Source organism: Cordyceps javanica, chromosome 4 (genome assembly GCF_051103115.1).
Source record: "Cordyceps javanica chromosome 4, complete sequence".
Lineage (NCBI taxonomy): Eukaryota > Fungi > Ascomycota > Sordariomycetes > Hypocreales > Cordycipitaceae > Cordyceps > Cordyceps javanica.
Genome location: NC_139298.1, coordinates 3,490,038 through 3,516,292, shown reverse-complemented (window position 1 = coordinate 3,516,292; position 26,255 = coordinate 3,490,038). Strand labels below are relative to the sequence as shown.

The 26,255-nt window shown below is 51.8% G+C and overlaps 10 protein-coding genes across 10 annotated transcripts; 4 read left to right on the top strand and 6 right to left on the bottom strand.

Moving 5' to 3' along the window:
• Positions 1–30: 30 nt before the first annotated feature.
• V2A60_006959 (RmlC-like cupin domain-containing protein) lies at positions 31–399 on the bottom strand (the record flags this gene model as incomplete). Its single annotated transcript, XM_083258249.1, has 1 exon — positions 31–399. The coding sequence occupies one exon, from the start codon at positions 397–399 to the stop codon at positions 31–33; it is 369 nt and encodes a 122-aa protein (XP_083114375.1).
• Positions 400–684: 285 nt separating this feature from the next.
• Positions 685–4,976, bottom strand: V2A60_006958 (uncharacterized protein; the record flags this gene model as incomplete). The annotated part of the gene is made up of 6 exons (XM_083258248.1): positions 685–1,683; positions 1,737–2,086; positions 2,134–2,174; positions 2,226–2,334; positions 2,411–4,191; positions 4,246–4,976. 6 exons carry the CDS (start codon positions 4,974–4,976, stop codon positions 685–687), a joined length of 4,011 nt encoding a protein of 1,336 aa, XP_083114374.1.
• Positions 4,977–5,902: 926 nt separating this feature from the next.
• V2A60_006957 (uncharacterized protein) lies at positions 5,903–7,045 on the top strand (the record flags this gene model as incomplete). Its single annotated transcript, XM_083258247.1, has 4 exons — positions 5,903–6,027; positions 6,084–6,741; positions 6,830–6,967; positions 7,022–7,045. 4 exons carry the CDS (start codon positions 5,903–5,905, stop codon positions 7,043–7,045), a joined length of 945 nt encoding a protein of 314 aa, XP_083114373.1.
• Positions 7,046–7,366: 321 nt separating this feature from the next.
• V2A60_006956 (uncharacterized protein) lies at positions 7,367–8,965 on the bottom strand (the record flags this gene model as incomplete). The annotated part of the gene is made up of 1 exon (XM_083258246.1): positions 7,367–8,965. One exon carries the CDS (start codon positions 8,963–8,965, stop codon positions 7,367–7,369), a length of 1,599 nt encoding a protein of 532 aa, XP_083114372.1.
• Positions 8,966–9,592: 627 nt separating this feature from the next.
• Positions 9,593–10,858, top strand: V2A60_006955 (LysM peptidoglycan-binding domain-containing protein; the record flags this gene model as incomplete). Its single annotated transcript, XM_083258245.1, has 3 exons — positions 9,593–9,799; positions 9,871–10,009; positions 10,059–10,858. 3 exons carry the CDS (start codon positions 9,593–9,595, stop codon positions 10,856–10,858), a joined length of 1,146 nt encoding a protein of 381 aa, XP_083114371.1.
• A 473-nt stretch (positions 10,859–11,331) lies between these two features.
• On the bottom strand, positions 11,332–12,546 carry V2A60_006954 (uncharacterized protein; the record flags this gene model as incomplete). Its single annotated transcript, XM_083258244.1, has 1 exon — positions 11,332–12,546. The coding sequence occupies one exon, from the start codon at positions 12,544–12,546 to the stop codon at positions 11,332–11,334; it is 1,215 nt and encodes a 404-aa protein (XP_083114370.1).
• Positions 12,547–12,779: 233 nt separating this feature from the next.
• Positions 12,780–13,789, bottom strand: V2A60_006953 (uncharacterized protein; the record flags this gene model as incomplete). Its single annotated transcript, XM_083258243.1, has 2 exons — positions 12,780–12,826; positions 12,904–13,789. 2 exons carry the CDS (start codon positions 13,787–13,789, stop codon positions 12,780–12,782), a joined length of 933 nt encoding a protein of 310 aa, XP_083114369.1.
• Positions 13,790–17,046: 3,257 nt separating this feature from the next.
• On the top strand, positions 17,047–19,124 carry V2A60_006952 (uncharacterized protein; the record flags this gene model as incomplete). The annotated part of the gene is made up of 2 exons (XM_083258242.1): positions 17,047–17,370; positions 18,696–19,124. The coding sequence occupies 2 exons, from the start codon at positions 17,047–17,049 to the stop codon at positions 19,122–19,124; spliced, it is 753 nt and encodes a 250-aa protein (XP_083114368.1).
• A 910-nt stretch (positions 19,125–20,034) lies between these two features.
• Positions 20,035–22,872, bottom strand: V2A60_006951 (NAD-dependent succinate-semialdehyde dehydrogenase; the record flags this gene model as incomplete). The annotated part of the gene is made up of 3 exons (XM_083258241.1): positions 20,035–20,781; positions 21,321–21,434; positions 21,490–22,872. The coding sequence occupies 3 exons, from the start codon at positions 22,870–22,872 to the stop codon at positions 20,035–20,037; spliced, it is 2,244 nt and encodes a 747-aa protein (XP_083114367.1).
• Positions 22,873–24,546: 1,674 nt separating this feature from the next.
• Positions 24,547–26,218, top strand: V2A60_006950 (general substrate transporter; the record flags this gene model as incomplete). The annotated part of the gene is made up of 2 exons (XM_083258240.1): positions 24,547–24,722; positions 24,781–26,218. The coding sequence occupies 2 exons, from the start codon at positions 24,547–24,549 to the stop codon at positions 26,216–26,218; spliced, it is 1,614 nt and encodes a 537-aa protein (XP_083114366.1).
• Positions 26,219–26,255: the final 37 nt, after the last annotated feature.

Here is a 26,255-nt window from a genome sequence, read left to right as displayed (position 1 = left end):
ACTATCGATTTGCTTCTCGTCTCCCTTGTGCTAGTCTCCATGAAACCTCGTGTTGACCTCCCTCATGCGCGCAGACACCGGGGCGTCACCGGTGTTGATTGTATTCGCAGCCTCAACTAGCATAATTTCTGCATTGTCTGCCACTGGGCCGTGGCGGAGGCCTTTGGGCACAACCCACATGTCGCCGGCACTCATGATGTTATGTTCGTGCTCCTCCAGTTTCATAATGAGTCGGCCTGATAAGACGTAGAAGAGTTCGTCGGACTCGGGGTGCAAGTGAAAAACAAATGCCCCGTCAATCTTTGCGATTTTGATCTGCTGTCCATTCACTCTGGCGACCAGGTGAGGCGACCAAGTATCCGTGATGTTGCTAAAGTATTTGGGGATAGAAACCGTCATTTTGAAGCTGAATTGTGAACTTGATGTTGCATTGCTTCTTTGTTTCTCGCTGCCAGTTCGAGAATATTCATGTGGCAATCTCCATGGTCAACGTTGCCGCTCGGCAGCCGCCATACTGGCCTGCTTGACCCTCCGCCGTATAATGCGTAATCACAAACACAGAATAATCAACATGGAATCATACAGCACTTTCTTCACAACTCTGAATTACTCTAAAGGGGACGAGATGGGGCAGCCCTCGGAATACCCCTTTCTCTCACTTGCCCACTCTGGGTTTTGCCCTACCTAGAGCATACATTGCTTGGTAAGACGCCCGACAATCTCATTCTTGCGCTGGAACTCGGGCGTGAACAACGTCAGCGACTTGGCGTCCAACGCCCTCTTTGCATCCGCCGCCTCCTTGAAGCCCTTTCTCGGGCCCTTGACGCGAACGCCGCCGGTGCCACTGGCGCCGACGAGCATGGTGAGCACCGCAAAGGGCGCCGACGTCGGGTCGTTGATAATCTCCTCAATCGCCAGCGCCGCGTTGCCAATCTCGCCGACAATCAGCGCCGTCTGCGCGATGCGCGCCGCGCCGCCGAGCAGGCTCGCGGCCGGGCCAGCAAAGGGGATGACGGAGAAGATGATGGTGAGGATCATGATGACGAGCTCGCGCGTTTTCGTCTTCTTCTGCTCCGCGCCAATCTCCTTGATCTGCTTGATGGAGTCGAACGAGTCCTCGAGCATGAAGAGCGGTAGCGCAAAAGAGTCCAGCACGTCCGCGCTGTCGGCGTCGGGGAAGCCCCAGCGCATCTGCAAATACTGGTCGACGCCGACGTTGGCCATGTCCTGGATCCGCGGCATCGCCTCGGTGACGACCTGCTTGGGGTTCTCGATCTCGATCTTGGACTTGTCGTTGATGCGCCGCGGAAAGTTCTTGCGCATGTAGTAGTTCTGACCGCAGAACGCCGCCTCGGGACAGGTCGGCAGCGGACCGCACTCGAGGCACGGGTCGACGAGGGCGTGGTCGCGGAACGTGATCCACGTCTTGTTGATGCCCGCGTGCTCGCCCAGCGCGCTGTAGAAGCCCTCCTCGTCGCGCATGGTGAACTCGACGATACGCGGCCCCGGGCGCATGCCGAGGTCGTACTCCAGGACCGCCTCGGTGCAAGGGCCGGAGCCCTTGTTCTTTCGCGTCTCCCACTTACAGTCCATGTACGCGAGGCCCTTGCCGCGACCGATAGCGAGGAACTCGTCGAGGCGGTCGTCGATGGCGTCCTTGACCCAGTCCGCATACCAGCCAAACTACTCTTCGTTAGCAACCCATCGTGTTTGTGCTTGGCAAGATGCATGCATACCTTGTCGTCGTATCCCGCGGAAACCTCATAGAACTTGGTCATGGCCTCTTCGATGGCGAGGGTGAAGTAGCGCGTGAGCGCCATTCCTCGGCAGTGCTTCGGGACTGAGCCAATGTCACTGTCAAAGCCCTCCAGCGTGGTTGGCCAAGAGTTGTGGTCACATTCAGCCGTGTCAGTCTCAATGTTCCAGCCTCCTTCTATGACAGGCCCGTCATAGTAGTCCGCGAGATCGAGTGCCCAGTCAGTAGTTCCGCCAAAGTTCAGCCCTTTGATCCACTTCCGTCGCCTTGCCTTGGTGGTGTCGGTCATGTAAGCGACCCAGTCGGTTATTCCTTCGCCTTGCGTACCGTCTGTGCAGAGTATTAATTAGCCACCGTTCCAATGCGCCGTTCCGTACCCCTCCCCCAGCGTCGAGTGAAGCGAGGAGAAGAAGACATACTAGTTTAGTTAGCGCTTTCGTCAATTGCGTGCGGGAAATGTTCAACATACCATATCATAATATCCGAATCCGAAGGCTCATCATACCACCATTTAGCCTGAAGTCCATTGCTCCCTGAGTGTCTATTCTCCCAGATTGTCAATATTTCGGCATTGGAGACTGGTTCGCAGTTTGTGTTAGCATATATGGTCAAAGGACGGACCGCACTGAAGCGACTGATTTCCATGATACGTACTGTAGCCACTTGTGCCCGTGCAGGGGCCGGGTTCGGCGTCGGACACAAAGAACGATCCGGTGAATAGGCATTCAGGCGATGTGCATTTCGAGTCCTTCATACGGAAGCTGCGGCCATAGCTGGAGATGCCGACGAAGAGCTTGTACGGCGGAACTCCCGCCTTTGTGATCAGAGCCAGCGAACTGTACGTCTCGGTCTTGTTGATGTGTGAGCGCAGACAGTTTCCAGTCGGGCAGCCGGGGTTCGTAAACTTATTGTCATAGTCCCACTGCCCGTGTAGGTCGTACGTCATCAAGACCATATAGCTGACGACCTTGGCTATTTCCTTGACGGGGAACCCTCTGAGATACCAGTAGGACGACGGCAGGGCAATCGACAGGGTGCGGTGCTTCTCGCCCGCCAGCTGATCTCTCATGATCTTGAGGAACTCGAGATAGTTCTCGCCCTCGTCGGCGTCGCCGCCTGGCACGCCGGGAATGTCCCACGCGCCGGGGTATTCCCAGTCAAAGTCGACTCCGTGTAAGTCGTATTTGTTCAGGAATTCAACAACGTTTTTAGCTGTCGTCGCACGATTCGCGGGCTTGACGGCATTGCGGAAGATGTGATAGCTTCCTGGCTCTGTAGATGCGGCCCATCCACCAAAAGAAAGAATCTTGCTAAAGGCCATCGGCGTGCCCACAAACACGTCGAATTGGTCCTTGGTATCGTCTGGGATCTTGACTTGAAAGTCCTCTGTTAACACAGCAAACGCGAAATGGACATGAGTAAGACCCTTATTCTTGGAGAGCTCGAGGGCGTCCATATGGAGACAGTAACGGCTGGGGTTATAGCCCTGAAAGTAGCCCAGGTTCGCGAAGCCACCTGGAGTCAGCTCGTTCCCGACAATATCCATACCACAGTTCGAGATGCAGCCATTCTTCAGATACTCGAAAGAGCCCGGAGCACCGGTATCTGAGGGCGACTCGATGCAGAAGTCCTCCGAGATGCCGCAGTACCCCCATCCCGAGCAGCAGGCGTTCAGCGGACAAGGGTTCAGCTTGGCCAGGTCCCAGCCCGTGAACTCGCCCTGGCCCGAGGGCGGCTGCGTGCCGATCTTCTGCGGACCGCAGGCGACGTCTGGAAGCTGAGCGGGCATAGGCGTGTTGCCCTTGCTGATGCAGAGGATCTGACCTTGCTGCAGTCGGCCGCAGCCTGACCAGCCCCAGGTGTTCTTGTTAAGCTTCGCAACTTCACCCGAATTCATGCCGTATGCGTCCTCGATGCCCCAGCAGTCATCTTTGGCTCCCACGACATGCGTTCTGCAGGTGCCGTCTGGCTGTGGCTGAAGCGTCGTCTCAGGGAGCGTCCCTTCAGAGCAGCATACCATTTGTTTCTCCTGCAGGGTGCTGCAGAGATTCGGTATGGGGTTGAACTTGACGAAGTGAGCACCACGAATGTTGCACTTGGATGCAAGAGACGCACAACCGTCGTCTTTTTCTACCCGGATGGCACGGCATTCACCTCGCCGCCGCAGGGCGAGTGTCTCGTTTGCCGAGGCTGTAACGAGGATTGCTGTTCCGTTATCGGGGGCGGAGGATGCCAGAAACGTCAAGGGGACAGTCTCCTCCACGAGCACGGCACCAGCATGATCCAGGCAGCCGCCTCGAGCCCAGACCTGGACAGTCTTGCGCGCGGTATCCAGCTTGTGGACTCCATCAACGGCAATGACGCCGGTGGTTCTAGAATACTGCTGCGCGGTGTTGCAGGACTGCATCGACTGTATTCCGGACTTGAACTGTGCACTGTCAACTGGTCAGAATCTCGTTGACTGGCTCTAGGAAGAACGGCAACCGTACCTATACTCGTCAAACAGATGGCCAGCATCGTCCGTCAAGATATCAGCGCCTATGTACATGCCGACGTAAGCAGAGCCTGACTTTGAAAACATGATGCGAACACCACAGCTTGGGTTCTCAATCATATACACCGCGATGTGGGAAGAAGCAGCAGCAGCGTCGTCGCCAGATCTGAGCAAGCTTGGACCCGCCGTCAGCTTGACCGGCACGACAAATTTGCTCGCACCGCAGCTCTCTGCTGGCTTGGAAGAATCGGTTTCGTTGAGAATCGCGCCATACTGCTGAACGTTTTCATTGCGGCGACGGCGCTCAGATCGCGCGCGCTTAGTCTTGGAAGACACGACGGAGCCCCTCAGGGAGCACACGCGGATGGTGGCTCTGTCGGCAACAGAAGCGTGAACGTTCATGTCAAAGAGCAAATCATGCTCACACTGAGCCAGGAGTGCAGGGTCGTGGATGTGAGTCCACAGTGCAGGATCAGGTCCTGCTTCCTGACAAGACTTGGGACAGTTGTCAACAAGGGGCGTGGTGAACGGATCATTGGCGATGTTTGGTCCGGCTCTTCCAAGAGGGTTGGCCTGAAAGCCTTGTGAATTGGGGCTATATCTGTCGACGATCGAATTGTTGGCAGGAGATGCCGAATGGCGTCGGTGCAGCGCATGATGTCTGCTGGCCGCAGACGCCACGGAGAGCTGTGCCAGAAAGCCAATGGCTGCTCGAAGGGATACCATTTTGAGCGGCCTGTGAAGCTCAGTGGTTGTCTGAGAAGCCACGATGGTTGAACATTTACTTCAGCGAGAAATGCAACTCACTTAAGCAACTCATATTATGAAGACGTTTAGTATTCTTCTCCAGTAGCCACCAGACCTTCTGCTCTCGCAGAGCAAGCCACAGTCCTTGAGCATTACCTTGCTCCACTTCTAACCGACCCTGGATATGAAGTCGAAGTTTTCTTCACGCTGTGGATATGCAATTTGCGAAAAGCCGCTCGTCAGTGTAGATGCCTCTTCAATAGTGCAGCCTTAGCTAACAAAGGTGGCTCGCAGACTAAGACTCCAAGGAAAATACGGAGATTTCAGTGCCTGTCATAGCCCTGTCGTTTAAAATCTGTCAAAGTGTCGTGTGATCAATGTTTCCCCTGCAGGAGACCCCTGCAGCGGTGGTCTTGGCTGCAGCCTTGTTCGGACGGGGCAAAGAGGATCTTGTCCTGGAACGATAGACTATGCGGCGAATCAGGGCGGCATTCGCACCTTTGCCTACTCTATTGCCAAGACCGAGGCCTGTAAAGCTATAAACTGCCCAAACTACAAAGAGCAAGTCCAGCGTAAGCCTCGCCGGAGACAGGATATAAGCTAATTGTTAGGGTTGGCCGGTATCCCTGGTCTTCTGTTGTGGCATGACACAGTGGGTGCGAGATGCATGAGAAGAATAGTCTAGATTTCTATTCGAACCCGAGCTCATCCGCTGCCGGCAACTATCTCTCAGGGGGCATGAAACCTCGGCATTCTTCAATCAGTTTTGTATTCCCGCGGAGGGGACTTGGCGAGTTCAGGTCCCTTGCCATGGAGCCACTCGGTATGGTGCATATACATTGCAGGATTCTTTCCTTTTGCACAGGAGTCGCTACGGTTACAACCATACGCTCTGTGTGTCCAAGATGCGTCTCCGAATCTGCATACACTGGATCGTATCCGCTATCAGCTTGCTCGGGTATGTTGAGGCAGATGAAGCTACACATAGTCGGGAGAAGATGACCCTATACGTCATTTACGACAGTCTCTGGTAAGAAATACTACAGACAAGATTTTGCAAAGAATTGTATCTGATTGTTTTACCAGCGATGTATATGGAGCCGACGCCCAAAAGATGATTTACGCGCAGAACCCCAAGCATCCCTGGCTTAGAAGGAGAAACATGGGCACGGGAGTCGATAAGAGATTCCAATACCCAGAGTTCATGGCTCGCGCCGATGGCTCCAACATGCTGCCCGCAGAAATCAACTGGAACATCCGCAGCCCTCTCGATGTGGGTATCGACGACGCCATTGACGACCTGGCAAAGAACCAAATCGGCGGCGGGACAATGAAAGTTGGAGAAGTGTCGCCGGACCTCGAGGGTTGGAAGCCCCCTACGAATGATCCTCTCAAGAAGGACTTCACTGAGCTGTTCGAGCGTGCCCTTGAAAAATGGCGCCAGCTTTCGACCGACCCCCATTACAACACGCTCCTCGGCAAGAACCGCAAAGCAGTAACGACGCTGCTCATCAGTCAAATCTTCCACAGCCGGCGCGAGGAGACCATGAATTGGGTGGCCAAAGACCTCCAAAAAAAGTATCCGAATGTTGTCGCCCCGGAGACGCCCTCCTCAGTCCCTGGACGAGACCCGTACAAGAAAATCAACATTGAGGCCAGCTTGGCGGCTTACACGGATGCTGATGGTAAATTCACCGGCGCCTTTGGGAAAGACTTTTCTGACCGGGCCGCATTTATTTCCTTTGTAAGTGGCGCACTGGCTACACAGCCGTGTGTGATGTTTTCAATCTGATTCTTCTTCTCTGTACTTACAAACGTGACTCGTCTTCCAGGTGGACGAAAACGGGAAGCCGCCCGTGGGTGCGGTGGGTGACGACGTACCGTCTACATCGAGTGGCCAGCACTGGAGAATCCTTCAAACATGGAAAAAAGCATATGGCTTCAACCTGATGAGCCCTGCGACGGCCAAGGTATGTTTTGGTTGATGATAGCCCAGCCAAAAAAGGGGCGCTGTCGTTCGTCAGTCGCACTTGACAGCGACCTTGTAGTGGGGATAAAAGTACACGAAATTGAAGAAAAACAGTCTGTAGATTTCCGTACGGGAGCAGCAAGATGTTATACAATGACGTTTCTTGATACTCTGATATGGGAGCCACATGATGTTTCCCATCTACTTTAATATCGGAATAGCGTGACGTTTTCTTTCGAATTTAAAATGGGAGCAGAGCAATGTTTGCTTTACAAATCCTCTAAACATGTAACGTGACAGGAAATTTGTGCCGCATTCTGTGTTGGGAACCTCTTCTTTTTGTGTCTGCACCTTCTATGCTAACTGCCTGTCTGGATGTTGATGACTACGCTTTACACCGCTATAACCTTCTTTCTCCCGGCTGCATTGGCACATGCCATATGTACTTGTGTAGCAGGCGAAGATCAAGCTTATTTCTGTCATGAAGATCCTGGCCCCAATAAAAAGAAACCCGGTCCTCCCGACAGGTATGAACTTCGCCATCCTCGGGCGGTTCAAGTTCTTGCATGTAAATTTCCTTGTCGCTAAAGTAAGGTTCACCCTTGAAGAAGTCAAAAGCTTCAACGTCGATGCCCGCGTCTTGTGCCCATTTCGTGACCATCTCCAGGCATCTAGGGTTGCCAGACCTGCGCGCGGCCAAGTATAAGGTATTAGTCGGCGGCTGACGCATAGGCCTGAAGTTTTCTTCATAGCCACACATGATGGATGCCACCAGAGCAGTCTCCCTCATGGAAGGCTCCCTCTCGAACATGTCCAATAGGGTGAGTGCGTGCGGCTTCTGAGGCCACCATATCAGGAAAGGCTGAGGCTTATCCGGGTTCCAGCCGTTCTCAAACTCCTGTCGGTCATTGCACATGATCCTTCGAGCAGAGATTGCCCTCTGAATCTCTATGCGCTTGGTCTCCCCGGCTCTGTTTGCGAGCTCGGTGGCCTTGTCCAGCTGAGTGGCCCAGAAACGAGCGAACATTGGGTGATGATAGATGCCACGAACGACGCAGAGAAATTCCGTCTCGCTCATGTAAAGTGGTCGCCGTATGAGCCGTGAAAAACGGTCCATATCTCCATGATAGGCAGCCATGTGTATGAGTAGTGTCTTATTGACAGTCGGTAAGTCTTGTGGCAAAGGCGCATATAAGAGCTCGACCTCATCGTCACGAAGTTGAACCAAAGCGTCTTCCTCACTAACGTTATCTCGACGGATATATTCAGTCTCGGTAATGCAAGGAAGTGGATCAAAGTTTACGTTGCAGCCAGACTTGCTATCCAGCTGTAGTTCAGAATGTGGGTAGCAGCTAAGCATATGTCGAACATTTGTGTCGCCGTTCAGATAGGCCGGGTATGGAGGATTGGAGATGTTGATGCTCCTGTGATAGTCGTCCAGGATGGCGTATCTGTATGGTGCAGACATTATTTTATGGTAAATGATCTTGGCACCAGGTGCCAGGCTTTCACGAGCCTCTTCTGCGACGGAAACTTCTGGCAGCAAATCAAGCTCAGCATACAGGCTGTCCATGCCGGCGGCAGCGCATGCTCGGCCTACTTGATACCGCATGCCGGGGTACCGTGCAGCCAAGGCACGGTATGTGTCCTCGGCTGCGAAGTCTGGATGCCAGATGCAGTAAGGGACTCTCGTGCGCTCTGGGTCGTCCTGGCCATCATCGACGTCAAGGCCCAGCTCCTCTGGCGTAGGGATGATGTTGCTCATGATGAGGCGAGCGTTGCGAGCCCTGGCAAAGTCCGCGTTGCGGATCGCATTCTCTGAAGAGCAGAGCGCTGTAATTTCAGGACTTTTGGCGTATTCGATGTGGCTGCGAATACCGCGGATGGTGGCTGCGCGACTAACAGGATGGTCCAGCCTCAGGGCGACTCCCTTGCCGTCGATGGCGCTGCGGGCTGCCTCCCGTTCAGCCTCGTTCAAGTATTTTGTTTCAGATGCCATCTTGGTATCGGCGATAGGTATGAGTGTTTGAAAGGGGGTATCGAGAGAGAACTCGCGTGCTACTTTTTCGCAGCTGCATTTCGGCTGCTTCGTTGTGGATTTAAGAGGAGCCAGGCTTGTGACACTAGGCCAGGCCAGGTCCGCAGTCGCGCGAGTGAACAACCCTAATACAAGCATAAAGCTAGCCCGCTTTGTGGATAGATCCAACGGTTCATTAGTTACAGCCTGATCTGGTGCTTACTAGCTTCTTGACCGGACATAAATATTGGTGGACCACCCTGGGCTGAGGCTGCGGGTGGCGTCTCTTGGCAAAAAGCTGGGCAGCAAACTTCGGCTTTGGACGGGCCGCGAGGCCTGCTGGTACGAAATTGAAATACAAGTTATAGCCTAAGTGAGGAATTAATCTAAACTGTGGCTCATCAACGGAAATTACATCGGAAGACGGCGGGCGTCGGGACCCCGGTGAGGAGCGACGGTACGGAGTAGTTGCAACTAATACCGGCTTCCGGGTAGTATGATAGTTGATGGGCAGTTGCCTATAAAGGATCAGTTTCAGTTTCACCTCTGCCGAAAATGGAAGCTGAGCTTGGGAGCCTATTGTTGTAATTACTGTCCCAATTGTCTACGATGCGCTGCTCTACGGCTTTGCTGCTGGCCGGAGCAGGCCATGTTCTTGCTGCCCCAAGCATCGAGGCTCGTGAATCCAAGCCCAAGCTTCCATTCGACCCTAATTCTACCCCTCACTGCACCTGGTGGCTAGACTACACGTCTTCCACCCCCTGCGGCGATATTCTCGATGAGAATGTCATCACCAATGCTGACTTTTCGCGATGGGTGAGTTCCATGTGAACCTTTTACTCGGGCGATGGGCATGTATGTTTGCTAATACTCTTCTTTCTCGACAGAACCCAACAGTGGGTGATAGCTGCAGCGGCATGAAGATTGGCAACTCGTACTGCGTCGAGGCGGCCTTTGAACCTACCGTCCCAACCAAGACGACCACTATCACTCCCCCCAAGCCCACGTCTACCAAGCCCGCCAATGGTTCGTCTGCGCTCATCCCACGTCGACTGAAATGCTGACATGTCTTTAGGCATCGAAACACCTCTACCAATTCAGCCGGACATGGTAGACAACTGCAACAGGTTCTATTTTGTCAAGAAGGGTGAGAACTGCGCCGCCATCGCCTCCGCTCACGGCATCACGGAGAACGAGTTCGCCACTTGGAACCCCAAGGTCGGCAGTACCTGTTCTGGCCTCTGGGCCGACACATACGCCTGCACCTCCGTCATTGGGTGGAAGCCCACGCCCACCGACCCGGGCAACGGCGTCCATACGCCCAGCCCCATCCAGCCAGACCTCGTGCAGAACTGCAACGAGTTTCACTACGTCAAGACGGGCGAGTCGTGCACCGACATTGCCTCCCGCTACGGCATCTCCGTCAGCGACTTTGCGCGCTGGAACCCCAAGGCCGGCAGCAACTGCGGTTCGCTGTGGGCTAATGCGTACGCCTGCGTCGGCGTGATCCCCGCGTTCCGCCTCGACAGCTTCTACCACAACGATTGCTCGGGCAACAAGTACAATAGCGCCAAAATTGAACGCGTTGGCTGGGACGGCATGTGCATCAACACCGACTGCCAGGTAGCTTCCCTCAACATTGCCTCCGAGGGTCTCTGCCCGGACGGTCAGGTCCAGCTCAGCTACTGGGAGAAGCCTGGCTGCGTCGGTGAGTGGTATGGCTACGGATACGCGAGCAGGGGTACGTGCCGCACGCTTTGGTCCGACGGCTGGAAGTTCAAGTCGCTTCACCTCCGCTGCACCAAGCGTGAGGACGATTGCGTGAGCAAGAATGAATGCAAGGTAGATCCTGAGCCGTCCAGAAATATTTGCTAGTGGAATAGAGCGCCGTCCGACACAAATGGCAGTAGCATATAGACAATCACGTGTAGTCAAGGCTGTAAATAAAAGAATACATTGAATGACATGGATGGAGATTGAGTATAAAAGTAAAGCTAACCTGCAGTATTGACTATATTTTGGCGAACAACAGCTTGGAACTGTCTAGTGGAACCAGCACAGCGATGTTGGTGTGGGAATCGAGCTTTGTGAGGGCCAGAACACCATGCAAGCCTTAAACATAACTGGCGCTGCTAAGTAGCTTTGTGTACCAGGGGGAATAGCAAACCTTTTTTTTCTATAGTCTCCGGCTACTGTATAGTTGGGCCCCGCAAGCTGCGCGGGTCTCCCTTACACATGATCTATTGCACATGATCAGTCACATACACATATTCACTTTACCCCTTTAGTATATTGAATACGGATGTGGTTTATATTCGTAGTAGCATCATGTAAAATGCATATTCCTTTCAGCATCCCTCAATAGCAGCAGGCAAAATGCTCCAGAGATGATCCCTCGTTCCGTTATCCTCAAACTGCACAACATTGGCGCTATTGTCGGTGGACATGCCGTCAACGCCGGCAACCTTGTTGCTTCCCTTGTTTCGAATCAAGAAATGGCCATCGCCTCGTGATTCTACTCTCCAAAGCTGGTAGGATGCCTTATTATCATGATCTTGGATGAGTTGTGCGCTATTCTTGTCTGATGAAACCGATAATAAAAGGCCACTGTTCAAGTTCTTGATCTTGCTCCAGCCACCTGCTGCTGGAATAAATTGCCAATAGTGATCCCGTGTGCCATTGTCATCATACTGTTGTATGTAAGCACCTGAACTCTGCTGCATGCGGTCAACACCCATAAGCTTCTCACTGTTTTCGTTACGCAAGTAGAAAATAGCTGCTGTCCAGACCTCCATCTCGGATAAACCCCAGCCTTTTCCAGCGGATGGGTTTGGGGCCACAACTCTGAGCTGTGAAGTGGTAATAGCCGGGAATGTGATTTTGATCTGCTCATTTGACGAGGTTGGAGCTTTGCTGCGCTCCTGGCCGGGCACAGTTACCCAGGAGTTTCCATCACGCTCAAGGTACTGCAAGTCATAGTTACTTGGTATTCGAACACCGCCGCCATCGTCGTAAAAGTAGAGTCGCACGTCACAGAGGGATTGCGTTCGACGGAAATCAACGCCGAAATAATCAGCTGTATTGGGACTTTGGTATGAAGTCCACCTGCTGTTGGGAGGAATGGCTGTTCTCCAAACGTTTCCGTCGATGGCGCGCATCGGGTCATCAAATGATGACGTGTAGGAAGCAAAGGCCCGGGACAGCTGTGTGTATCCCTGCGTATTGGCAGCGATGTTAACCCTTGAGATAGCTGGCTGTGGAATGGCAGGTGTGACATTCACCGTCACTTCGTTGATGGTATCGCGTTGGACGACCGATATTCCATCAATAAATACTTGCAGTCCTTTGCCTTGCTTATATCTGGTGCCCGATTGATCCCATATAATAGTGATACTGCGGCCATGGTACGACAAATTTTCAACTGCAAAGTATGTCCACGAAGAGGGTACGAGCGGGCGGATGGTCAACGAACTGTCTGGTTGGCCGCGGAGGCCCAATAGACCGGCAAGAACATTATCAACAAATGTCGAGGTGATTATAGTCCTCGCTATGGTCTCGCCCATCGTAGATCCATCGGTCCTCAGTAGGATGATGTGCTTCAGCCACGTAAGGGCTTCCGTCTTTATAAAGCGTCCTTGCATATGTTTCTAAAAGGTCGACGTAATCAGATACTACAATAGTAGACTGCTTATATTCGTGAAGTAAAGTTTCAACTGCGGTAAGCGTCTGAGACGTTGAAAAAGGCCATGAAGGCCCGTCCCATCGACAACATCCATCAGCTTCGTACATATACCAGCTACTTCGCTGCTCGAGTGTTGTAGGACCGAATGCCGATGAGAAACCCTTTATATCTATTAATTGTTTGAATGGTTCTGTTGAGAAGTTGCAAGATGGCATATTAAACATCCAAGGTAGAAAACCCATAATCTCGCGATCCTGAAGAAGCTTCTGCTGGTAGTCGCGATCACGATGCATGAAAAATTTCTTATCTCTATTCCACAGATGGCTTTGTACGGCTAGCTGCAGAGAGGTGGCGCGTTGTTCATACTCTTTTTGCAAGTCGGTGGTCCCGTTCAAGGCTGCAATAGCGGCAATTGCTCGTGCATCGCCATACTGATAAGCGTTGATGGTCGGTCGGAATCCGGCTCCGCCGTGGTAGGCATCGCCACTGGGTGATTGGTAAGATGCTGCTGTAAACTCTGTGGCATCCCAAACAGGAACCTGCCAGTAAAGCCTAAGATCAGAGTCGAAGTGGTTATCCCAGCCGCGATACTGTCGGACGAGGTTATCAAGTTGGCCAGTTACGAAGTTTCGATCTCCTGTGATAAGGTATTGCTTCCACACTGAACTGGCAGCCCAAAAGCTGTATTCATGCGCCGAATCATATGTATCCTTATTCACACCGTCGTCTGTAGGCTTTGGAAGCTGCCCGGGACCAGCAAGCCAATAATTGACTAGATCCTGGCCGTAGCGGACGTCCCGCAACCAGCGACCTTCGTTGATATGATGACCAGCAGCGGCGACGATTCCACCAAAGGGTGCTCCGTAGCCAGCCGGATGAAGAAATTCAGTAGCGAGGTAACCATGTTGGGCTCCGGTATAAGCCAAGTGTTCTTTGTACGTCTGCCAGCGATAATAGTAAAGGTCTTGGATATGCGTGCATGGGATTTCCACAATTGGGATGTTTCTCTCGAACCAGGCTGGATCCTCGAGGCTCGATAATAAATGCGTATGATTTAGAAAGCTTGTTACAGCTGCGAAAACTTGCTGCGCGAGCAGCGATGCCAGGGGCAGAGCAACACGCATCCTCAGAGCCGTGCGACAGCACTTGGAGTAAAGAATCTTCAGCAAATGTCTACACTGCTGTTTTACGATTTTGAAATTTGGGTTTTGGTAAGGTATATACTGCTAGCTTTGGTGTCCTCTTCCCATGTCTTCATGGGCGTAGTTGCGTCGCAGATCGCAGAGCCGACGGGTGAGTCCCAAAATGATCCAGCACTGCATTGCACCACATCCGACGGGACCTCGCTCTTCTATCTCAAAGCAGAATGTAACTTCCTGCCGTCCACGTGATTCGAATAGTTAATCCTGCTTACATCTGGCTTTGCATGCAGGATTCTTCCTCGCCGCGTACGTGATGACGTACTCGAGGCGCACGTGAAGTGAGTTTTCGACGAATTCGTAATTAGTGCTAGGCTTGGGCTCGGACCTACTGCGCGCCTTGAAAGCAATAACTTGATCATTGTAAGCGGGGTACTTGAAATGAATCTTGCAACATCTTCTCGGCCATTGGTTGGCGTGCTGAATCCTCATGGATTGATAAATGAAGCGGATTGGGCCTGGACCCTGCGTGGAAGTTGAATGTAACGCAGCCTTCGGGGTATAATAGTGATGAATGTAAATTATTATCACTAAGGAAGTCACCAGATATAACGTAGGTTGCCAGAACAGGCTGGCGAATGGCACATTAACTGAAGAAGAACAAAAGTGTACGAGGTTGCCGGGGCAGTCTTTCCCATCTCTTTCAAGTTTTACGTTGGAGGAGAAATTTGCATGGATGGGGACGAGCAGACAGATGCAGTACTAACGATACCCCTTCTAGGGCCGTGATCATAAGGTTCCAAGGCCGTGACCGTAAGGTTTCAAGGCCGTGATAATAAGGTTGAGTCTCGCATTCTCATGCCAGACTAGCAGACTAGTCCTAACGTTTTTCACAAATTTGCACAATAAAACGGTCCATAAAAACAGAGGTGCCACGCTAGACCAGGGTCAAAGCCAGGGTTGATCGCCCTCATAAGAAACCTAATATAGCGCTGATTTACTGGTTTTTGGGGACCGAGTCCTGCCCATTTTGGGCAGGACTGCGGGACTCAGTCTCAAGGTACTTCGAAATGTGCCCCATAGGGGTCTTGTACCTTTTAGGACTGAGTCTTAGTCCCAACTAATTTCATGATCATGGCATTACCATTAAATAGGTAGATGCTGAGATCGGGGAACGGACGAGCCAAGGGACGAAAACGGGGAAGTGGCAGCCAAGGTTGTAAAGACACACCCCACACTGAGGCAAAAGGTATCGACGAAGAAAAAAACGAAACAAAGAAAAAAAGAAGAAAAAAAGGAGTGAGGCTGTGAATAACCCGCAAAGGTTAAATTGTGCGTGACAATCTAACGCCACGGCGGCTGGAACCAATGGAACCCAGTAACGAACAAGAATAAAATGAAATGAAATGAAACAAGGAAACGTGCCGTCATTACAATAGGATTCAGTTTTAATAACACGGGAAAGACAAAAGGAAAAGGGAATCGCCGAAGCAGACGGAGACATGAGATGCCAGGCTTTTCCAACGCAACCACAAGGAAGCCGACAGAAGCACACCTGGTAGCAACAACAGGCCACAACGTAGAAATTTCATGGAAATTTTCACTAAATGTTTCTTTAAGCATTTTCTTTTTCAACAGCATAACCTAGAGTCGCCCAAACGGACGTCTTGGACAGTAGTTTACACTTGTACTAGCTGTCACGCAGCACAAGCTTCGAAAGTCGGAAGGTGAATCACAGCCAAGCTTTCTCAAGCGATAAAGTTGAAGCTCCGATCTGGCGCGTGCTGTCTTTTAGCTCGAAGCCCACACATGAAGATGTTATGAAACGATTAGATCCTTCATCAGGGGCAGTCCCTAGGAAATTTGACGGTAGTACCGCTGACGTGGCGACGGCCGCTGCAGAAAATGATGCTACTGGTAACTACGATATGCTGTCCGTGTAGAGGACGCAATCGAAGCCGTACTCTACTATTAACACTTTCCGCCATCGCGCATGTTCTAATGTTCTGCAGAGTTGCCGACATCCAACGCCTAGCCCACGTGGCGCGGAGCGAGTGGGGGATACGTCGCGGCGAGTAGTCGGGCAAGTCGGGGTAAGGGGAGACTAATGAAGTATGGAGTTTAACCCCGCGATTTTATGTTTTTGCACCTAACTATACCTAATTAAGCGACGACCCTTGTTTTCGAGGATTGAACCAACAAGAGGCCAGTATTCCGGCTAGCCCATCAACGCCGACCCCTATCTCGTATCTCGTAATAACTCCTTTCGCGCCGCCGAAACCTTAATCGACAAGAACACACCAAATGATAAAGCTCGCTACGCTCGAGGCAGAGGCTTTGGCCGGCCGAGAAGCGTGCCACTGGGAGTTTCCTGGAGCCTTTCTTCCATCACCAACGCCAGGCAGCTCCGTCAGCCACGTCAGCCACGTCAGCCAGGGCAGCCAGGGCTCTTCAACGTTAACGGCTTCGTCACGCGGCGCAGCGAGAGAGAGGCGCTAGCTAGCTAGCAGTAGCTACTATAAGAGAATTGCCAGGCTCTACCAGTAAGATGGCTTTACCCAGGCAGGAGCTCACACACAACGGAGGTCTACGGGTTCTGTTATTAGGTGGTGGTAATCCCTGCAAAAATATGTGGAATAATTACTAGGTCGTCGCTTCATTAGGTATAGTTAGGTACAAATACAAAATCTCGGGGCTAAATTCCATACTTCGAGACTAATACCAAGAATACGCGGGGCCCCATCCCGTTACTGGCTGAGCTACCAACATCTATATTTATTTTGCCAACAACCTCTTACACTGGTTACTCTAGCCCTAACTCACATTTCGCGTTGAAATTTCCCTGCGCGAGAATACGGCGATTTGTGTGCTTGTGACCCGTCAAAGCAATCCAAACTTCCGACAACGAACCACATACTCATCAGATCTTGACATTCCCGGTGTGGGGGGCATCATTTGGGGTACCTTGTATCAGCATATGAGCTTCCAAGCGAATCGTGGTTCGAAGCGTGCGGCATCAGCGCGAACAATAACACTCAGAGCTGACCAACCACTCGGCGCGCTGAGCGACGCCAAAATTACTACACCTGCCCGGCAGCTGGACAAGCTGGACTAAAGACAGCAACCTCGTTGCAAGCAACAAGTACACACTCGGTCATAGCAGGGGCAGCAGCAGCAATTTTGGAACTTGACATAACAAGCACTGAATAACGCCACTGACGCCTCTGCTGTATCGGCCTAGGATGACTATACATAAACCAGCGATATCCATACCCTATGGAGAAAAAGACGTGCACGTTCACTGGGATGGCACTCCGGAGGTTGTTGTCTGGCTTCTTCGGAGCAATAACACGTCACGAAGGGACGGCAGCCTCGGCCTGTTCGCCGTGGCCCGTATCACAGGCCCTGAAACACTCATCCCGCTCCCCGACGAAGTTGGTGAGGTTGTGGAAGTGGCGGGCGGTGATGAGAATGGTAGAATATTGACGACTAGTGAGCAGCTATGGTGGCATTCAAAGACGCAGCTCTGGCTGCCCCTTGATAGCACCATTTCCACAAACACCATCGTGAGAACAGTAGAGCGACACTGTACCATCTCGGCGCCGCTGGTCGTGCTGAGCATATGTGTCTTGGCTCTCATGTTTTTGCTCTGGCGTATGGCAAGGGGAAGGGGAAGAGTGCTTCTGCTCTCCCGTAAGATGTGGTAGTAAAAGAACGGGCTTGAAACAACTCTCCTAACCCGTGACGGCGGTTTGTATAGTTAGAAAGGACGCCGCGTCTCTTTATAGTCTTCAACCTTGTACTGTGTATTATCTCCTCACTATATACCATACGATACAGTTGGCTGCAATTTACGAGGAAACCCGCAGCCAGTTAGTTACCATCAAGTACTTGTTCTTGAAAAGATTTTCTTTTACCTGCCGGAGAGCGCCGCATCTGCTCACGCGATACTCAAACGGTCTGTCACACTACAAGATATCTTTTGACTATTGCGGCATGAATGCCTATGAGAACATCGCTGCCCATCAGCCTACTAGTAAGGAATTTGCGAGTTTGTCTTCTGAGTGAGGAGCCAGCTACTACGCGCTGTCTTTGCGTACCACTCCCTAGAAGTTTTTCGAAACGAGTAGTGTGGATTACTGCCCGAAGAAAGCTTGCGGCAAAGCCGCTTCTACTATACACGGTAGGGTGAAGTCGATTTTTGCTACGTCTAACTACTTTGATCCTCCCCGTAGAAACAACATGAACAAAGCCCTACCTAGCAGAGCATCAACTCAAAGACGCTCTCATTCGTCTCTATTATCGAAAATGGGATAGAAGGACTAGCAACCGTTGTGCCGGGTAGGTCCGTTGATGCACACTTGGTGGCGACGGCCATTATTGCGTAATAGACTACGTAAGACTTAATATATTAGTATTGCGAGCGGTCCATGTTGCCAGATATGTCTTGTTTATATTATGGACGATACTAGGGGGGATGAGAGTCTGCAACGCGCGCAGCGTACACGTGGCAGAACAGAGCAACAAAAAGAGAGTAGTGAGATCAGGCTCTCGCCTGGACGCTGCAGCTTAAGGCCTTGCAGACGATGGAAGGTCTTGCAGATGAAGGAAGGTCTTGCTGGCGGCCTCAATAGCCATTGGTCTGCTCCAAAATTACCACGGCCGACTACGCGCGAGCGATACAATTTTCATCTACCACCAACCCTATAAACTAGCGAGCCCACCCCCGTAGCCCTTTTATGACACCAATCCTTCCTTCCTTCTATACTTGAGAAACTCCTTGAATATAAAGACCAAATGCATTTCAAAACCCTCATCAACTTTGCTCTTACCAGCATCGCCGCCGCTAACCGCTGGCCTGGTGTTGGACCTTCCTGACGGCGCTTACCAGGGTGTGGTTCACGCCAACGGCTCGACCACCATTACTTCTCTTGACTTTGGAACGGAGCACTTCTTTGCGCTTGAAGCCTCGGCCGAAAACGACATTCGGAAGCGTTTCACTTCATGCTGGGGCGATAACTTGCCCCGTGGTGGAGTGGACGGCGCCGGTGACCCTCTCGAGAGATGGGCCGGAGGTGGCCAAGAGCTCTCCTCCGGAGACGGCACCCGTTATTACGGGTTCAACAACCAGGGCATTTACGTCTACTATTGCATCAACTGGCCTCATGCTCGGGGCAATCTCGACAGCAACGATGTCTACTACGCCTTTGGCCAAATGGACGCTGGGTGCCGAGCCTACGAAGCCGGCTACTTCCAGTGGGACAACACTCCGGAAATTGTTGGCAAGTGCCGCTCTGGTACTGCTGTTTGCTTGGGCTAAAGAAATGATTTGCGCCCTATTTTGGAAAGAAGCTTAGAACTTGAGGAGGAATAGTAAAGACGACGGTAATAACATACACTCAATTAGTAACTCACTTTATCCACTGAAAAAGAGAACAGCATGACCAACTTATATAAACTATTAGCAAATTCATGTCAACGCTTATATCTGCTCCTATTCAGCCGCAGGCTGACTTTACATGAATCGGAAAGTTTGATTTTTCCGATATTCTCGCATCATATACATACGCTTGCCCCCCAACTCTCCTCCTACGTCAACACCAGCAGATCGGGAACGCTGCTATTGGTAGGCTAATAGAATGAGCCCCTTCTTAGGGGTAATTCTATTAGGAAATAACTACTAGGAAGGAACTTTAAGAGAGTCCGCCTTCCCTTACGAATCATACTATACATAAACTAGCTAATAACCTCTTTAGAGGCCAAGCGAGAATAAGCTATAGGTACTATCTCATAGAGATCTATAACATCGAACCACGAAATGACTGGAGCATCGTCCGCCATGCAAAGGTCAGCCAATGGATCGAGGCGGACGATGATGGAGAATCACGGATGCCTTGTATTGGCGCCGAAGTTCGATTATCGCACATCACAGCTGTCTATATGCAATAGATGCACGAGAGAGACGCAAGGACGACTCATCACTAACCGGTCTAGACCACTTGATCTCCTTTGCAGATGCTAAACACCCGCCAATCCTGACAAGACGCTCGTCGGCTGCACCAGCAGTGACTGCGGTCAGTGGATGCACATTGACTGTTTGCGCGAGGACGTATTGTTTGGCAGTTTGTCTGGTGTGATTTGATTTGAGGGCAGCTCTGACGTTAACCTCTCTGTCTTGTGTATCCCACTGGCTGCCTTGTCTCATATTTACATTGCCACATCATATGAAGTCAGTCTGCTGCTCTTCTCCAAAAGTCACTATCATTGTCAATGTCATACTCATCACCACTGTCGTAGTCATGGTGATAATCATCATAGTCAAAGTCGCTATACCTGTCATCCTCCTCCTCTTCCTCGTATTCTGTCGTGTTAATCGTCCACCCGTAACTCGTCATTATGCTTCTGAGATGGTCACTTGGACCGTCCTCAAAGACATTGAGAACTATCTCTTGTATAGATGAGATGGCTCTGAAATGAGTGTCGACTAGTTCTAGCGCTTCGGTGGCAAGCTTGTGGTGGTCCAAATCGTCAAGCCTGAGCTCCATTGAGTTTGTGCTATCCAGAGAGGTCTCAAGTGTGCTCAGGCCAGTACAAGCGGCTTGGATCGTTTTGAGGGTTTCGAAGCTGTCATCCTCGAATGTTACATCGCCAGGGTCCAAGTTGAGAAAGCTCGGAAAGGTGGTTATTATGTGACGAATGTAGCCGGCGTTGCTGTTTCCAATGCGCTCGATAAACGAAGAGACCTGCCCAGGCCCGGCGTTGCTGACATCAAAGACATTCCTAGAGTAGAGGAACAAGGTAGTTTCACGGTGGATAGTCCTGTTCGCACGGAACAGACCCGTCGTAAGGTTGGCTTGTGGCATATAATAGACGAAAGGATTCAGAGGCTCCTTCTGCAATAAGATGAACTCATATATGTAATTTCGAAGCTCGCCGGGGAGGTCGAGGAAGCCGGCCAATATGTTAGCGGTCGTAGGCTAATTTCGTCTGTTAGTCGCTGAATAGCTGGGACTGTCGGTTCCTAGGTACCCAACATATCATTTAAGCTAACCTCAATATCTTCAAGGGCTTGGTAATGCTCAATACCGTAGTTTGGATGTTCATGACGCTCCTATGAGTTTATGCTCTCGAGTTGTGCACAAATTCGTTTCTCATGCCCTGGTCTCAGCAGCCCCTCCGTGACAGCGGCTACTGGGCGAGCCTGATTGGCGTCACGTAGTCCGCCACACGTGTCACTGCATGGGCTGAAACGCAGAAAGCAGCCCAGAAATTGCAGCATAGTGGCTGTCAATTTTGGGTGGGCGCTCGTCATCTTTCGTATTATCGTGGGCTCTTTTTGTGGCAGGAATTCTGCAACCGGGCCGCTACCAACTCCGTAGCCTTGGGCAAGGAGAATTTGATGACAGTACCCTGCTTGGACATGCACGCCTCGCATTTATGAGTAACTCATAGTAACTAGGTAAAGAAATGTGTACTGGTAGGAAGCTTAAAAATGACCCTCCAATGTAATGGTTACAGTCTTTGCCACAAGATATTCGTTGACTGCGACATCTTTTCCGCTCTCCTTGCCGTAGCCTGATTCCTTCATTCCGCCAAAAGGGCTTTCTGCGGCGGAGCTGTTGCCGGTATTCTGGTTCTGTTAGTAGGTGTCGTCGTCTAGTCATTGAATTTTCAGTGCTACTCACAATACCAATCATGCCAGCGTCGAGATTCTCAGACAGACGGAACACTCGGTCCATGTTCTTGGTGAATGCATAGCTGGCCAGACCCATGCTGGTGTCATTGGCCCACTGCGTCGCCTCCTCTTCCGTGTCGAAAGAGTACAAGCCGCAGACAGGGGCGAATGTTTCCTCGCGAGTCATCAGCATGTCCTTCGTCATCCCCGTAAGAATCGTGGGTTCCATAAAGTAGCCGCTCACGCCGTTTCCATTGCCTGCACCATCCTTGAGGCAGCCTTTACCGCTTCCAAGAACGAGTTTCGCGCCGAGGTTCAGCGCATCAGAAACCTGCTCTTCTGCCTTTTTGATGCCGTTGGGAGTAGTCACTGGGCCCATTGTCGTGCCGTCAGTTGCCCCATGGCCAACCACGAGGCCCCTGGTCTTGTTCACCAGCATCTCCGTGAACTTTTCGTACACACTAGACTGGACGTAGAGACGGTTGGCCGTGATGCATGCTTGGCCTGCGTGTCGCCATTTGAGAGCCATAAACTGTTCAAGGGCTTGATCCAAGTTGGCATCGTCGAATACGATGAATGGGCAGTTTCCACCGAGCTCTAGTGTGCACTTCTTCAAATTGCGTGCGCAAAGACCAGCAACAAGTTTTCCCACACGCGTACTACCAGTGAAGGAAACCTTGTGTACGTCAGGATGGAGGCAAAGCGCCTCGGATAACGGGGGCGTGTTGGTAAGAGAAGTTGTCAACACGTTGAATACGCCAGGCGCGTATCCAGCGCGGCTAATGAGCTCAGCCAGGGCAAGGCACGTCAGAGGTGTCTCGGGCGATGGCTTCACAATCATGGTACAGCCAGCCGCGAAAGCGGCTCCTGCTTTCCGTAGGATCATGGCCATGGGAAAGTTCCAGGGCACTAGCGCTACAGCAACGCCGATCGGCTGCTTCACAATCATAACTCTGCGGTTCGGGGCAGAAGGGACGCTGACTGAGCCCTGGATACGCTCGGCCTCGCCGGCAAACCACCAGGTGAAGCTCTGCGCGTAGGCAATCTCACCGTAGGCTTCAGCAAGAGGCTTGCCGCTCTCCCAAGTCATGATGGTGGCCAGATCATCCTTGTTTTCGTCAATCAGCCTGTGCCAGGCAAGAAGCAGCTGCGCACGTTTGCGGGGGTTGACTTTGCGATATGTTTGAAATGCTGCTTGTGCAGCACTCACTGCGGCATCCACATCCTCGGGCCCGTTGTCTGGGCACGAGGCCCAACTCTTATCCGAGCCCGGGTCGATGACGTTGAATCTCTTGCCCGACTTGGCCTCGACCCATTTGGCATTGACATAGGATTGACCCTTGAGAAGGGACGAATCCTTGAGCGTGAATGGCAACTCTGTACTTGCCGACATGTTGCTCGCTTGAGTAAGAGATCAGACTGAGGAATATGCGATTCGGCCACAAAGAAGTGGCGACTCTGTCAACGGCATATCCGACATAACGCGGGGTCGTGCGGGGGAAAGAAGCTAGCAAGTCGGCAAGCGTCCTGCAATGCCGTGCTACTAACACATTACCGAACTTTTAGAATATTTTGCGAGTGGCAGATGGTGCCAAATTTTGTGATGGGAACTTCATAACACCTGTGGGCTGTATTTCCTGCATCAGGGTATACCTTGCACGCACTTTTGAAGTCTTCCGTCCGTGGCCCAGGCAGTACCTACTCCTAATCTTGTCTTTCAAATGCATTTCGTGATCTGAGTACTTGGTTCCTGTCTGATCTCACGGAGGGGTGGAGAGGCTTTTCATAATTGGCATGACTACTGGCAAGATATTCACAGCGAGGACTCTGGCAAAGCTATAAGCTTGTCGTGGCCGTGGTGTGAAGGGGAATAACGCACTACTTACTTATCCACGACCCATGGGCCATGGAAGCTCCGGCCCCCAAGCCAAGAATAGTAATCCATGGGCGTGCCCACTCTTGTGACGGCGCCGTGGCTACTTTTAGTCCAAGCCGCGATCGCTCAATCGCTCAGTGCTGGGTTCTGGTACTTTGCAAAATCGGTGCCACAAAAAGAGAAAATTGCATCGCACCCATGACCTCCTGAAATTAGCTTCTAGCTAGCTAAATGTCTTTTTCATTCAATTCGAGGCCATGATTTGAGCGTACTCTTTCGTGGCGTCTTCTCGCACGGCCAACTAGTTTGTGCCTTTTGCCTTGGCTCGTCAGTTTCTCTCGGGCGTACGTTGTATTTTCGAACTCAATTGTCTCAAAAGGCGCATGCAGTGAAGACGGCCCGGTTGTTGCTCGAAGCTTCCAACGAAAACATGCAACAAGGGGCTCAAGAGTGCTGAGGTGCCCAGTAAGCATCCAATCTTAGGTGGCTTGCTGCCTCTCATCGGCCCGAGACAGTGGACCGTTGACGTATTAGTGGTTCCTCTGGCAAAAAAAAAAAAAAAAGCCTCACGAACTGTGTGAAATACCCATGAAGGGAGCCCGGCAGCCCGGATACCTGGCTATCGCGACTCAGGCCTTAGCGCACTCTTGGAGGCCAAGCCGCCAAGCGGTCGAATTGTATGGGCCAAACGACAAAAAGCATCATTATTGTCAATCGCGCGTTACTAGCGTTCAGAATAGGTCGTCCGCCAATGCAAGACTCTTGAAGCGGCGATCTGAGGTAACAGGGGGGATTCAGTTGGCAACTGGTAAGAAAGAGCTTGCCGGATCGGTCCACTGCCAGCGCTAACTCAAATGCAGGCTTGGGAAAGGCAGACCTAATAATGCTAGTGTAGACGGTATGTCCGGCGGCCCTCCGGCACGGTTCCCGATTATATCGTTGCAATGTGCCGAAACGAGCACGGGTTCCAGGGAATGTGGACCGCACCCGCCGCAATGAGACTATAAGTATCCTACGGATGACGGACACGATAAGAAAATGCGACGGAGAAATAGTGGACTGCTAGTCGTGTTTGTTCTTATTTATATGAATACGGAGTGCGGTGCCGCGTGACCAGCGCCTGCCGTTCTTTCCCTTGTTTTGCCTCGCCTTCAAGACTGCATTCGACCACATCCCTCACACACAAACACAATGGGCGCTTTCTCCAAACGCAAGCTCAGCAATGCTCACCTCCCCGACGATGAGCAGCCTCAGGTTGAGCTCGCTCAGAACCGGAGTGCCAGCCAGGATGAGCAAAAAGTCACGGCCTTGGCTGTCGCCGCCGGCTTCACTGCCAGTCTCGGCGGCCTGATTTTCGGCTACGTTAGGTACGGTGAATGACTTGTCGAATTTGCCCGTCGTTCAAAGCTGACTCTGGTTGGGCAGTGGTGAAATCTCTGGCTTCTTCCCCATGAAGGATTATTCCCAGCGGTTCGGCGAACGCAATGCCCAAGGTGCCTACGAATTCAGCGCCGCGCGACAAGGAACAATTGTCGGCCTCGTCAGCATTGGTGCGCTCATTGGTGCACTCATTGCCGGCAAGATGGCGGACTTGCTCGGACGCAGGCTTGCCATCTCTATTTCTGCATTCTTCACCTGCGTCGGAACCGTTATTCAGATATCTTCCAGCACGCACTGGGTACAGTTTGCCGTGGGCCGACTTGTCAGTGGCCTGAGCATTGGGTCCCTGTCCGTCGTTGTGCCCATGTATCAATCTGAATGCTCGCCCGCTCCGATTCGTGGTGTCATTGTGTCTTCATACCAGCTTTTCATTACTTTTGGTATTTGGCTTGCCGAGATGGTCAACTTTGGTACCGAAAGAATGGACAGCAGCGCGTCCTGGCGCATCCCCAACGGGCTCTCGTTCGCCTGGGCTCTGTTTCTCGGCACACTCATCCTCTTCTTCCCTGAATCCCCCCGATATGCATACGGTCGTGGTCGAACTGAAGAGGCTCGCTCCACAATTGCTAAACTGGCTGGTTTGCCGGAAAACTCAGCGACCGTCGAACGCCAAATCGATGAGCTCCAGAACAAGCTCAACGAAGAGAGCGAGCTAGCCCAGGAATTCAGCTTCTCCGAAATCTTCACCGCCCCGCGCATGCTTCATCGCACAATTCTGGGAATAGTTCTAGGAACTGGTCAACAGCTTTGTGGCGTCAACTATTTTTTCTACTTTGGAACAACTGTCTTCCAATCGACAGGCATCGACAACAGTTATATCACGCAGCTCATCCTCGGATCGGTCAACGTCGTTGCTACGATTGGATCCCTGTGGATCGTAAGGAAATATGGCAGACGCCCTATTCTTATGATTGGTGCTGCGTCGATGATGGTCTGCTTTTTCATCTACGCATTCGTTGGACACTTTGCTATCGATCCTACAGACCCTGCCAATTCGCCTGCTGCTGGTCGCGTTCTGATTACCTTTTCTTGTCTTGCAATTGTGGCTTTTGCTGTCTCGTGGGGCCCCCTTGTCTGGGCTGTGAACTCTGAGCTATATCCTCTCCGCTACCGCAGTGTCTGCATGGGCTTGGCTACTGCATCGAACTGGTTCTGGAACTTCATGTTGTCATTCTTCACCCGCTTCATCACTGACAAGATTGACTACCTGTACGGTCTCGTATTTGCCGGATGCTGCGCTGCCCTGGTCGTTATTGTGTTCTTCTTCGTCATTGAGTCAAAGGACCGCACCCTGGAGGAAGTCGATATGATGTACGTCCAGCGGGTCAACCCCATTACTTCCGCCAAGTGGCAAAACAACAGTCACCGCAAGGACGGCGGACGCAGCACTGCCGTGGATGTCTCTCCAGCCTCTGAGGCATAGAATCCTACAAGTATATTCACAGTATTACACGGGAATG